General features: G+C 47.0%; 1 protein-coding gene across 1 annotated transcript in view; it reads left to right on the top strand.

Moving 5' to 3' along the window:
• Positions 1–11,808, top strand: part of ALS2CL (ALS2 C-terminal like) — a 33,699-nt gene extending 21,891 nt beyond the window's left edge. The window contains exons 16-24 of the mRNA XM_031062799.1: positions 1,277–1,395; positions 3,680–3,853; positions 4,912–5,005; positions 5,988–6,145; positions 7,222–7,284; positions 8,858–9,031; positions 9,944–9,986; positions 10,202–10,263; positions 11,535–11,808. Of these exons, the coding sequence (XP_030918659.1) occupies positions 1,277–1,395; positions 3,680–3,853; positions 4,912–5,005; positions 5,988–6,145; positions 7,222–7,284; positions 8,858–9,031; positions 9,944–9,986; positions 10,202–10,263; positions 11,535–11,808 (1,161 nt within the window). The remainder of the gene's footprint in view (positions 1–1,276; positions 1,396–3,679; positions 3,854–4,911; positions 5,006–5,987; positions 6,146–7,221; positions 7,285–8,857; positions 9,032–9,943; positions 9,987–10,201; positions 10,264–11,534) is intronic.
• The last annotated feature ends 2,461 nt before the right edge of the window (positions 11,809–14,269 follow it).

Here is a 14,269-nt window from a genome sequence, read left to right as displayed (position 1 = left end):
AGGGTGGATTTTGAGGGATCGATTCCAGTGCTGGGATATTTTCCCTCCAAAATTCCTGTTTGGATTTAGTGGCAAATCCAGAGAAATCCGGGATTTATGAGCTTCCTGCTTTTCTGGCTGGAATTCCAAGCCAGATTTGGGATATTGAGTTGGATTTCATTTTTGGGATTTTAATAATTAATGGAGAATTGAATAATGGAGAGTGGAATAATAATTGAGAATTTAATTATAAATAGAGAATTTAAAATGAAAGAATTTAAAATGAAAGAATTAATAATAAATAGAGACTTTATTAATAGAGGATTTAATAATAAAGAATTTTAAAGTAAATAGAGAATTTAAAAATAAAGAATTTAATAATGAAGAATGTATTAAGAAATAGAGAATTAAATAACAAAGAATTTACATAATAAAGAATTTAAGGATAGAAAAATTAATAACAAAGAATTTAATAAATAATTAAAAAATAAGTAGAAAATTTAATAATAATTAATATATGTAATAAATAGAGAATTTAATGATAGACAATTTAATAATAAAGAATTTATACAATAGTGAATTTATATAATAAGTAGAGAATTTAATGATAGGGAATTTATATAATAAAGAGAGAATTTGATAATAGAGAATTTAATAACAAACAAAGAAGTTAATAATAGAGAATTGAATAGAGAATTGATGTAGAGAAATTTAAATAAATACTTTTTTTAAATTAAAAATTTTAATTTAATTTATAATTACAGATTTTTCCACAGGGAAAGCTCTCCAGAATTTAATAATAAATAGAGAATTTAATAATAAATAGAGAATTCAATAATAAAAAGGGAATGTAATGATAGAGAATTTAATAATAGATGTGAATTTAATAATAAAAAAGGAATTTAATGATAGAAAGTTTAATAAAAATCGAGAATGTAAGAACAAAGAATTTAATAATGATTGAGAATTGAATAGAGAATTGATGCAGAGAAACTGAACTAAGTAATTTTTTAAAATTAAATTTTTTAAAATTCATAGTTTTTAGTTTAATTTATAATTTTAGATTTTTCCACAGAGAAAGCTCTCTGGAATTTAATAATAAAAAGGGAATCTCACAATAAATAGAGGATTTAATAATAAAAAGGGGATTTAATAATAGAGAATTCAATAATAAATGGAGAATTCAATAATAAAAGGGAATGTACTAATAACTGAGAAATGGAAATAAATAATTTAATTTTTGATTAAAAATGCATAGAATGTACAATTTTAATTGAATTTATGACTTTTCCCGCAGGGGAAGCTCTCCTTGGCCAACGGCTTCGTGCTGCAGGGGACGTTCAGCTCGCGGGGCGGCCGCGGGCTCAGCACCCACGGCGTGCTCAGCACGGCCCCCGAGCCCCAGAGACAGCCCGAGTGAGAGCGGGGACAGCGGGGTCCTGGGAACAGCAGGGTCCTGGGGACAGCGGGGCCTGGGGACAGCGGGGTCCTGGGGAACAGCGGGGTCCTGGGGAACAGCGGGGTCCTGGGGAACAGCAGGGTCCTGGGGACAGCAGGTCTGGGAACAGCAGGGTCCTGGGAACAGCGGGGCCAGGGGAACAGCGGGGTCCTGGGGACAGCGGGGTCCTGGGGAACATCGGGGTTCTGGGGAATGGGGATCCTTGGGGTCCTGGGGAACAGCGGGGTTCTGGGAACAGCAGGGTCCTGGGAACAGCGGGGCCAGGGGAACAGCGGGGTCCTGGGGACAGCGGGGTCCTGGGGAACATCGGGGTTCTGGGGAATGGGGATCCTTGGGGTCCTGGGGAACAGCGGGGTTCTGGGAACAGCAGGGTCCTGGGAACAGCGGGGCCAGGGGAACAGCGGGGTCCTGGGGACAGCGGGGTCCTGGGGAACATCGGGGTTCTGGGGAATGGGGATCCTTGGGGTCCTGGGGAACAGCGGGGTTCTGGGAACAGCAGGGTCCTGGGAACAGCGGGGCCAGGGGAACAGCGGGGTCCTGGGGACAGCGGGGTCCTGGGGAACATCGGGGTTCTGGGGAATGGGGATCCTTGGGGTCCTGGGGAACAGCGGGGTTCTGGGAACAGCAGGGTCCTGGGAACAGCGGGGCCAGGGGAACAGCGGGGTCCTGGGGAATGGGGATCCTTGGGGCCCTGGGGAATGGGGAACAGCAGGGCTCTGGGAACAGCACGGCCCTGGGGAACAGCGGGGTCCTTGGGGCCCTGGGAACAGCGCGGCCCTGGGGAATGGGGATCCTTGGGGTCCTGGGGGTCCTGGGGAACAGCGGGGTCCTGGGGAATGGGGCCCTGGGGAACAATGGGGTCGTGGGGAACAACAGGGGAACAATGGGGTCCTGGGGAACAGCGGGGTCCTTGGGGTCCTGGGGAATGGGGTCCTGGGGATCCTTGGGGTCCTGGGGGCCCTGGGGAACAATGGGGCCCTGGGGAACAGCGGGGTCCTGGGGAATGGGGTCCTTGGGGTCCTGGGGAGCAACGGGGTCCTTGGCATCCTGGGGAATGGGGTCCTGGGGAATGGGGATTCTTGGGGTCCTGGGGAATGGGGTCTTCAGGAAGGGGATCCTCAGGATCCTTGGGAATGGGGTCCTTGGGATCCTGGAGAATGGGGTCCTCAGGAATGGGATCCTCGGGGTTCTTGGGAACAGGATCCTCGGGAAGAGATCCTTGGAATTGGATCCTCAGAATGGGATCCTGGGGAAACGGGGTCCTTGGGAAGGGGATCCTCAGGATCCTTGGGAACGGGGTCCTCGGGATGGCATCCTGAGGAACGGGGTCCTCAGGAATGGGATCATTGGGATCCCTGGCAATGGGGTCCTTGGGATCCTGGGGGTCCTGGGGAACAACGGGGCCCTGGGGAATGGGGATTCTTGGAATCCTGGGGAATGGGGTCTTGGGGAACAATGGGGTCCTGGGGAATGGGGATCTTTGTGTCCTGGGGAAACGGGATCCTTGGGATGGGATCCTGGAGAATGGGGTCCTCGGGAGCAGGATCCTCGGGGTTCTCGGGAACAGGATCCTCAGGAAGAGATCCCTGGAATTGGATCCTCAGAATGGGGTCCTGGGGAAACGGGGTCCTTGGGATCCTGGGGAATGGGGTCCTCAGGAATGGAATCCTTGGGAAGGGGATCCTTGGGATCCTGGGGAATGGGGTCTTTGGGAAGGGGATCCTCAGGATCCTTGGGAATGGGGTCCTTGGGATCCTGGGGAATGGGGTTCTCAGGAACAGGATCCTCAGGAAGAGATCCTTGGAATTGGATCCTCAGAATGGGATCCTGGGGAAACGGGGTCCTTGGGAATGGAATCCTCAGGATCCTTGGGAACGGGGTCCTCGGGATGGCATCCTGAGGAACGGGGTCCTCAGGAATGGGATCATTGGGATCCTTGGGAACAGGGTCCTTGGGATGGGATCCTCCATCCCAGCCAGGAATTCCTTCCCAAAATCCCATCTAAATCCCCATTTTTCCAATGGGAAGCCATTCCCTGTGTCCTATCCCTCCATCCATTATCCCAAGTCCCTCTCCAGCTCTCCTGGAGCCCCTGGAATTTTCCCTTCTCCAAGAAAACATTCCCAGCTCTCCCAGCTCTGTGTTTCCATCAAATCCCAGAGAACATTCCCATATTTGAGGGGGAAATCCACAAGAATTTGGGAAGACCATGGAAAATCCCAATCCCGTGTTGTTTTCCAGCCAGCTGGGCCTCAAGGAATTCCCCGTGGAGAAGAGATGGACGGGAATCTTCGAGCAATTCCTGGAATTCCTCCATTCCGGCTGCAAGGAGGAAATGGAGGAATCTTTCACGGGATTCCACATCCAAACCAGCAAGGAGCTGCGGAAATCCCAGGAATATCTGTTCTGCCAGAGGTACCGAGGGAATCCCAGGAATTCCTGAGGAAATCAGGAATATCTGTTCTGCCAGTGAGGGAATCCTGGGAATCCCTGAGGAAATCCTGGGGATGTTCTCTTCTGCCAATGAGGAAATCCCAGGAATTCCTGTTCTGCCAAAGGTACTGAGGAAATCCTGGGAATTCCCATGGAATCCTGGGAATATTTGTTCTGCCAATGAGGGAATCCTGGGAATCCCTGAGGAAATCCCAGGAATTTTTTCCTGTTCTGCCAGAGGTACTGAGGAAATCCCGGGAATTCCCAAGGAAATCCTGGGGATATTTGTTCTGCCAATGAGGGAATCCCAGGAATCCCTGAGGAAATCCTAGGAATTCCTGTTCTCCCAAAGGAACAGGAATTTTACTGAGAGAATTCCGAGAATTCCTGTTCTGCTGAAGAAGAAATCCTGGGAATTCCTGGTCTGCCAAAGGTACTGAGGAAATCCCAGGAATCCCTGAGGAAATCCCAAGAATTCCTGTTCTGCCAATGTGGGAATCCCGGGAATTCCTGTTCTGCCAAAGGAACAGGAACTTTTACTGAGGGAATTCCAGGAATTCCTATTCCGCTGAAGAAGAAATCCCGGGAATTCCTGGTCTGCCAAAGGTACTGAGGAAATCCCAGGAATTCCTGTTCTGCCAATGAGGGAATCCCAGATATTCCTTTTCCCCCAAAGAGAAAATCCCGGAAATCCCTGATCTGCCAAAGGGGGAATCCCAGGAATTCCTGTTCTGCCAAAGGAACAGGAACTTTTACTGAGGGAATTCTGGGAATTCCTGTTCTGTCGAAGAGGAAATCCCAGAAATTCCTCTTGGGAACTCAGCCTTCATTCCCACCCAGGAATGTTGTGTAATTCCAAGAATTTTCCAGTTGTTCCCGCTCAGGAAAAAGGAGCAGGGATTTCCCACCTCAGCTGGAATTTTTGCTGCTGAGATTAATCCGCACCCATGAAAAATTAATTTATTGAAATTATTTTAATGCCCCTTTGGAATTTGCCAGTTGGGATTTATCCATTTGCTCCTCAATTCCCATTTTTCCAGAGGCTCGGAGGAGATTTCCTGGAAAATTGAGGAGATCCTGGAAGATCTCGTTGAGCACCAGGAGCCCGAGTCGCTCCAGAGTTACTTGGAGAAGGTGAGGATTGAAATTATTCAATAAAATTATCAGAAATTAATAAAATTTTGCATTATTAAAATGATCAAAATCCAGGATTTGATGATAAATAATTGAATAACAGAGGATTTATAGAAGAAATAATTTCATAGTAGAGAATTTATTAATAAATTGAGACTTAAATAATAAAGAATTTATTTTATAAATAAGGATTTTACTAATAAAATAATTTATATTAAAGGAAATTCAATAATGGAGGATTTAATAAGAAATAAGAAATTTATATGATGAACAGGGAATTTAATAATGGAGAATTTAATAATAAACAGAGAATTTATTAATAAATAGAGAATTTTTTTAATCAGTAAATTGAATAATAAGGAATTTAATAATAGAGAATTTAATAATAAAGCATTTAATAATAAATAGTTTAATAATAAGCAGACAATTTAGTTATGGAGATTTAAATAATAAATCAGGATTTTAATAATAGAGAATTTAATATAATAACTAATTTAATAATAGAGAATAGATAATTTGATAATAGACAATTTAATTATAGAGAGGGATTTATTCCAGTGCTGTAATAAACAATTTAAGAATAGAGACTTTAATAATAAATAGAGAATTCAAGAATAAAGAATTTATATAATGAATAGAGATTTTAATAATAGAGAATTTATTAGTAAATAGAGCATTTAATAGAAAAGAATTTAATAATAAGTAGATAATTTGTTTAAAAACCAGAGAATTTATAGAATACAAAAATTAATAATAAAGAATTTATCTAATAAATAGCAAGGTTATTTTTCCCTCATCCACTTTTTCCTGGAGCACCTTTTGTTCCCTCTGGAACATCCCAGCAAATCTCAACTGGAAAAGGGAGCAGAGAGCATTCACGGCATCCAAAAGATCCCAAATTCCAGCTGGGAATTCTTGGAGAAATCCAGGAGCCCTTTGGGGTTTTCCCTCTCCTCCTGATGCATGAAATCGGATTTTCCAGGTGTTGGAATCTTCCCTGCATCCCTTGGGAAAGCTGCTCAGGGCTCTGACCGTGGCGTTCCAGGCGACGTATTCCGGGATCGGGGCCAACCGGCACCTGCTGGCCATGGCGCAGGAGGAGGTCAAGTTCTACTCCAAGAAAATTTGGGAATTCTACCAGTGAGTCCAGCCTGGAGCTCTTCCATGGGGTGGGAGCGTGGAATGGATCCTTGGGATCGTGGGATTAGGAGCTGGGCCATATTTGTGTTCCTGTTTTCTTGGGGGTTCCTGGGAATTCTTGGGAGTTCTTGGGAGTATTTTGGAATTCATGGGAATTCTTTGAAATTCTTGGATAAAATAATTTATATTTGGGAATTCTTAAGGATTCTTGGGAGTTCTTGGGAATTCTTGGGAGTTCTTGGGAATCCTTTGTAATTCTTTGTAATTCTTTGTAATTCTTGGGAGTTCTTGGGAGTTCTTGAGAGTTCTTCAGAATTCTTGAGAGTTCTTTGTAATTCTTGGGAATTCTTGAGAATTCTTGGGGGACCTTTGTAATTCTTGGGAATTCTTCTGAATTCTAGGGAGTCCTTTGTAATTCTTGGGAATTCTTGAGAATTCTTGGGAGATCTTTGCAATTCTTGGGAGTTCTTGAGAATTCCTGGGAGTCTTTGGGAGTTCCTGGGAGTTCCTGGCAGAGCTGCTTCCTTGAGGTGACGATGTCAATCAGAGCACAAATCCCTGTGGCTGGAAATCCATGACTGAAGGAAAAATGGGATCATGGAATGCTCTGGGTTGGAAATCTCATCCAGCTCCAATCCCTTCCCACCGTCCCAGGCTGCTCCAAGCCCCATCCAGCCTCTCCTTGGACACTTCCGGGGATCCAGGGGCAGCCACAGATTTTCTGGGAATTCCATCCTGGCCCCTCCCCACGCTCCCAGCCAGGAATTCCTTCCTAAAATCCAACCCGAACCATTCCAGCATTCTCTGGGAAATCAAAGCCCAGCTGCTTTTCCAGAGTAGGATCAGGAATTGTGAGCACTGTGCTCTTTAGAATCCATGGAAATTCTGGAATTCTCAGCCATTCCTGGTGCGGCCGCTGCTCGAGCAGAAACCCCTCAAACGCTGCAACGACTCTGCCGGAATTCCAGGGATTTTCACAGATCTCCCACTGGGTGCTGGGACAGCTCCTCCTGTGGGAACAAATTATCCCTAAATAAAACCAGGGAAGGAACTAATCCTTGTTTTTGCTCTCTCAGGGGTTTGCTCCGGGTGGCCCTGGAGCGGAAGGGCCACGCGCCCTCGGAGGATGCGGATCCCAGGTTGGTGGCACCTCCGGAGGTTCCGTGTTCAGATCCCGGTGGGATTTACCAGGGGTCCTGAAACTCAGGAAGTGCTGAGCTCGTGTTTGTCTGCTTGAGCCAGGCTTAGTGCCCAGACTTTGTGTCCTTGAGCCAGGCTTAGTGCTCTGTGTTTGAGCCAGGCTTGGTGCCCTGTGTTTGAGCCAGGCTTAGTGCTCTGTGTTTGAGCCAGGCTTGGTGCTCTGTGTTTGTGTTTGTCTTGGTGCTCTGTGTTTGAGCCAGGCTTGGTGCTCTGTGTTTGAGCCAGGCTTAGTGCTCTGTGTTTGAGCCAGGCTTGGTGCCCAGACTTTGTGTTTGTGTCTTTGAGCCAGGCTTAGCGCTCAGCCTTTGTCTGTTTGAGCCAAGCTTAGTGCCCTGGTTTTCCCAGGGACTCCAAAGATCTCCTGGAGCTCCAGGTTTTTCCTGGTGACTCTGGAGATCAGGAGATCCACGTTTTCCCAGGCAGGGACTCCAAAGATCTCCTGGAGCTCCAGGTTGTGAATTTCCTGGAGATCTCCTGGAGCTCCAGGTTTTTCCTGGTGACTCTGGAGATCTGGAGCTCCAGGTTTTCCTGGTAACTCCACCTGGACGTCTCCTGCGGCTCCAGGTTTTTCCCAGTGGCTCCAAAGATCTCCTGGAGCTCCGGGTTTTTCCTGGTGACTCTGGAGATCAGGAGCTCCAGGTTTTCCTGGTGATTCCAGAGATCTGGAGCTCCCGGTTTCTCCCAGTGAATTTCCTGGAGATCTCCTGAGCTCCAGGTTTTTCCGGGTGATTCCAGAAATCTGGAGTTCCAGTTTTTCCCAGTGAATTTCCTGGACGTCTCCTGCTGCTCCCGGTTTTCTCAGGGACTCCAAAGATCTCCTGGAGCTCCAGGTTTTTCCTGGTGACTCCGGAGATCTGGAGCTCCAGGTTTTTCCCAGTGAATTCCCTGGACGTCTCCTGCGGCTCCAGGTTTTTCCCAGTGGCTCCAAAGATCTCCTGGAGCTCCGGGTTTTTCCTGGTGACTCTGGAGATCAGGAGCTCCAGGTTTTCCTGGTGATTCCAGAGATCTGGAGCTCCCGGTTTCTCCCAGTGAATTTCCTGGAGATCTCCTGAGCTCCAGGTTTTTCCGGGTGACTCTGGAGATCAGGAGCTCCAGGTTTTCCTGGTGATTCCAGAGATCTGGAGCTCCCAGTTTCTCCCAGTGAATTTCCTGGAGATCTCCTGAGCTCCAGGTTTTTCCGGGTGACTCTGGAGATCTGGAGTTCCAGTTTTTCCCAGTGAATTTCCTGGAGGTCTCCTGCTGCTCCAGGTTTTCCCAGGGACTCCAAAGATCTCCTGGAGCTCCAGGTTTTCCTGGTGACTCTGGAGATCTGGAGCTCCCAGTTTTTCCCATTGAATTCCCTGGAGATCTCCTGGAGCACCAGACCCTCCTGTGGCCACCACAACCCAACCGTGCCAAGCTCGGAGGAGCGGAAAACAAGGAGAACCCCTCGGAAATGCCTCTTCCATGGGTTTGGGAATATCCACATGGATTTCCCTGGAAAATCCCAGGGTTTTTTTCCCTGTTTTCCAGTCTCGGGAAGGGCCCCAGCCTGGTGCTGCCGCTGATCCTGCCTGGATTCTATCCCGAGCTTTTCATGCTCTACATGCTCCAGCACCAGCGGGAGGATGAGCTCTACTGCCAGGGAATCGTGGAGCTCAGCCTCTTCCCGGATATCCAGCTCCTGGAATTCCTGGATGTGCAGAAGTAAGCGGGATTTTTCCATCCCCAGGGAAAATCCCGGGAGGGTTGAGTTGTTGTTGGATTCGTCATTGGTCTTTCCCAGTTTTTTGCTGGAGTTTCTCCCAGAATTCCTACTTGGGAATGTTTGGTTGGAAGGAGAATTGGTACTGGAAAACTGCTGTTATTCCTACTAATCCTCACTTTTGTGTGGAAAATTCCCAAATTTTTTGCTCCAAATCATCTGGAATTGATAAATGTCTTGGAAAAGGGATGTTCATTCCAGGGCATTCCCTGTTAAAATGTGGAAATGTGAAAAGATGGAAAAAGTGGAGGCAGATGTTTCCCTCGTCCGTTCCTGCTCCTGGATCCACCTCTGGAAGTGATGGGAAGCAGCTTGGGAATCTTCCTCCGGGATTTCAGGAGCACAGCAGATGCAGGGTCTCAATTGGATTCCATCCAAAAGAAATGAGAGGAATCGGATCCAAAAGTGCCAAAATTTCTCATGGATTATCCCAGGATCATCCCTGAGGAACGCGAACTCTGATGGGAGCTCCCAGGGAAGTGGATCCGTGGGATGGAGGGAAGTGGATCCATGGGATGGGAGCCCTCAGGGAAGTTGATCCATGGGATAGGATCTCTGAGGGAAGTGGATCCATGGGATAGGACCTCCCAGGGAAGTGGATCCATGGGATGGGAGCTCCCAGGGAAGTGGATCCATGGGATGGAGGGAAGTGGATCCATGGGATGGGAGCTCCCAGGGAAGTGGATCCATGGGATGGGAGCTCCCAGGTTCCTGAGGCAAATCCCACCTGGAGCAGGACCAGGAGAGGAGCAAGAGGAGGCTCCGAGGCTTTGGCAGCACCTTGGAGGAGGAGATGGAAGAACCAACGGGATTCAGGATGGAATCCATCCTAAATCCCGCTTTTCCCTTTCCAGGCACCTGTGGCCTCTCAAAGACCTCCCCCTGACCTCCAACCAGGTAAGGAAAACCCTCAGAGCCAGCCGGGAATGGGAATGGGGCACGGAATTGGGCTTGGATGAGGACAGAGCGTCTCCCAGTGAATCCCAGCAATCCGAGCTCCATGATCAGTTCCCATCCAGAGGCGCTGCCTGTGGATTTCCACGGAGATTTTGTGGGATGGCTCTGGAATCTCTGCCCCCAATATTCCAGAGGTATCCCTGTCTCTTTTCCAGAGGCGCTCCCTGATCAAGGATAAATGTTTCCTGTCTGCCACCGAGTGCCTGCAGAAGCTCATGTGAGTGCCTGCCCAGCTCTTCCCACTGAAATCCAGGGTGGGTTTTTTTTTGGGAAATGCCAGGAATTTGTACCTGTTTCAAAAGCATTCCTGGGCCATTCCGTTCATTATTTAAGGAAAAGTTGTTTGGGACGTTCACTTTCTGGTTCAAAGCGAATTCCATGGGATTTTTCCCTCCAAACTTTCATGAGGACGTCAATAATGAAATCCAGCAATTCCCTGCTCAGTGTCTTCCACTTCCCACAGAATATTCCCTGGGAAGGAATTCCTGGCTGGGATGGAATTCCCAGAGCAGCTGTGGCTGCCCCTGGGTCCATGGAATTGCCCAAGGCCAGGCGGGACACTTGGAGCACCCTGGGACAGTGGGAAGTGTCCCTGCCATGGGGTTGGGACTGGATGTTCTTTAGGATCCCATCCAACACCAAAAATTCCATGATTCCATGATTTCCAGTTGTTCCAGTTGGGTTTTTGAGGCAAAGCAGACGAGTTCGGCATCAGCGCAGAGGGAAAATATTCCAACATTCCCTGAGGGATTCCAGAGCCTTGGTCTCCAGTTCCCAAAAGAGCTCAGAATTCCTCAAATCCTCAAATGTCCCATTCCACATGGGAGGTCCCAGGAATGGCCCATTCTGTATTGGAAACACCTGGAATGTCCCATTCCACATGGGAGACACCAGGAATGTCCCATTCCAATACTGGAGATCCCAGGAATGTCCCATTCCACCCTGGAACATCTCCTGGCCCAACCTTGGTGCCTCCTCTTTCCTCCACCCTTTGGAGCCAATCCATGAACTCCAAATCTCCTGAAATCCCTTCATCCCTAATTTTTTTTTTTAAAACCCCACTTTTCCGGATGCAGCTTTTCCACGGGTCTTTTATCCCGGCAGCACCACGGTGGATCGCCGGGAGAAGCTGGAGATCCTCTGGAAGAGGATCTCCAGGAAAGTCTCATTCCATATTTGAGACAACGGGAATGTCCCATTGCACTTGGGAGATCCCAGGAATGTCCCATTCCATATGAGAGACACCAGGAATGTCCCATTCCATGTTGGAAACACCAGCAATGTCCCATTCCATGTTGGAAACACCAGGAATGTACCATCCAATTTTGAAGACCCCAGGAATGTCCCATTCCACCCCGGAACATCTCCTGGCCCAACCTTGGTGCCTCCTCTTTGGCCCCAGTCCATCAATCCTTCCACCCCTGATTTTTTTCCCCTAAACCCTGTTTTTCCGGGCGCAGCTTTTCCACGGCTGTTTTATCCCGGCAGCACCACGGTGGATCCCCGGGAGAAGCTGGAGATCCTTTGGAAGAGGATCTCCAGGAATGTCCCATTCCACTTGGGAGACACCAGGAATGTCCCATTCTGTATGGGAAACACCAGGAATGTCCCATCCGATATTGGAAACACCAGGAATGTCCCATTCCAATACTGGAGATCCCAGGAATGTCCCATTCCACCCTGGAACATCTCCTGGCCAAACCTTGGTGCCTCCTCTTTCCTTCACCCTTTGGAGCCAATCCATGAACTCCAAATCTCCTGAAATCCCTTCATCCCTAATTTTTTTTTTTAAAACCCCACTTTTCCGGATGCAGCTTTTCCACGGGTCTTTTATCCCGGCAGCACCACGGTGGATCGCCGGGAGAAGCTGGAGATCCTCTGGAAGAGGATCTCCAGGAAAGTCTCATTCCATATTTGAGACAACGGGAATGTCCCATTGCACTTGGGCCCCCCTGCCGCTCCTCATGTTCGTCGTGTCCCGCGCCAAGTGAGTGGGATTTGCTCCCTCTGGAATGTTTCCGGGTGGAAGAATTCCAATGAGAACTTTTGGGATTTGGGGTTGGATGGGTTGGGTTGGTTTTTTTTGTTTTTTTTTTTTCCAGAGGAGCGGTTGGGTTTTTGGGATGTAAACTGCGGATGGAATTCTGGATTGTCAGTGTTTTATCCCAAAGGATATTTCATGGAAAATCAGATTCCTTTTATCCCAGAACTCCAAAGTGTCCGTGTCTTATCCTAGACAATATTTCATGGAAAATCAGATTCCTTTTATCCCAGAATTCCAGGGTGTCTGTGCCTTATCCCAAAGGATATGTAATGGAAAATCAGATTCCTTTTATCCCGGGAGTCCAGAGTGTCCATGTCTTATCCCAGCAGAATTCCAGGGTTTTAATGCAAAAAGTGATTCCTTTTATCCCGGAATTCCAGCGTTTTCAGCTCTTATCCCAAAGGATATTTCAGGGTTTTCATGGAAAAACCAGATTCCTTTTATTCCAGAATTCCAGAGTGTCTGTGTTTTGTCCCAAAGGATATTTCATGGAAAAATCAGATTCCTTTTATCCTAGAATTCCAAAGTGTCCATGTTTTATCCCAGGCAATATTCCAGGGTTTTAATGGAAAAATCAGATTCTTTTTATCCCAGAATTCCAGAGTGACTGTGTTTTATCCCAAAGGATATTTAATGGAAATCAGATTCCTTTTATCCTAGAATTCCGGAGTGTCCATGTTTTATCCCAAACACTATGTCATGGAAATGAGATTCCTTTTATCCCAGAATTTTGAAGTCTGTGTCTTATCTCAGACCCTATTCCAGGGTTTTAATGGAAAATCAGATTCCTTTTATCCCAGAATTCCAGGGTGTCTGTGCCTTATCCCAAAGGATATTTAATGGAAAATCAGATTCCTTTTATCCTGGAATTCCAGAGTGTCCATGTCTTATCCCAGGCAATATTCCAGGGTTTTAATCCCTGGAATTCCTTTTATCCTGGAATTCCAGCGTTTTCAGCTCTTATCCCAAAGGATATTTAATAGAAAATCAGATTCCTTTTATCCTGGAATTCCAGAGTGTCCATGTCTTATCCCAGAGGAATTCCAGGGTTTTAGTGGAAAAATCAGATTCTTTTTATCCCAGAATTCCGGAGCATCCGTATTTTATCCCAAAGGATATTTAATAGAAAATCAGATTCCTTTTATCTCAGAATTCCAGACTGTCTGTGTCTTATCCCAGACAATATTTCATGGAAAATCAGATTCCTTTTATCCTGGAATTCCAGAGTGTCCATGTCTTATCCCAGGCAATATTCCAGGGTTTTAATGGAAAAAGTGATTCCTTTTATCCTGGAATTCCAGCATTTTCAGCTCTTATCCCAGATGATATTCCAGGGTTTTCATGGAAAATGAGATTCATTTTATCCCACAATTCCAGAGTGTCCATCTCTTATCCCACAGAAAGTTGGGATAGTGAGAAGTCCCTGCCCATGGATCATTTTTAAGGGCCTTTCCAACCCCAAACACGCTGGAATTCTGGGATTCTGGAATTCCATCCTCAGCAGGGACTGGGATTCTGTTGGGAGATGAGGAATCCAAAATTCCATCCAGCAGCTGGAATTTCCTATGGATGGATCTGGAATTGTCTTGGGATGGAGCATCCCAAGCAAGTTGTGGGCTGCTCCATCCCTGGAAGTGTTCCTGGTGGGAAGCGCTTGGAAAAAATTGGGATAATGGGAAGTCCCTGCTCATGGATCATCCTGAAGGAGCTTTCCAGCCCCAAACACTTCGGAGTTCTGGGATCCCGGGATTCTGGAGTGCTGGGATTCTGTGATTCTGAAATTCTTGGATTCTCTGATTCTGGAATTCGACGATTCTGGAAATCTGGATTTCTGTGATTCTGGAATTCTGGAGTTCTGGGATTCTGGAATGCTGGGATTCTGGGATTCCAAGATTCTTGGATTCTGTGACTCTGGAATTCTATGATTCTGGAAATCTGGAGTTCCAGGATTCTGGAATTCCGAGATCCCAGATCCCTCCAGCAGATCCGGATTGCACCAGCACTGGAATTCCAGAGTTTTCCTCCTCCTCTCCAAAATTCCAACCCCTCCACCCCTGAGATATTTCCTGGATTTTGGGATTTGTTTTTTCCCAGGATCCAACACCTGGGAGCTGAAATCCACCTGATCCGGGATTTGATGGATCCGACCAACCAGGGAGGAATGTTGGATTTCCTGCTG

This window comes from Geospiza fortis, unplaced genomic scaffold (genome assembly GCF_000277835.1).
Source record: "Geospiza fortis unplaced genomic scaffold, GeoFor_1.0 scaffold178, whole genome shotgun sequence".
NCBI lineage: Eukaryota > Metazoa > Chordata > Aves > Passeriformes > Thraupidae > Geospiza > Geospiza fortis.
This window is presented reverse-complemented; position numbering and strand designations above follow the sequence as displayed.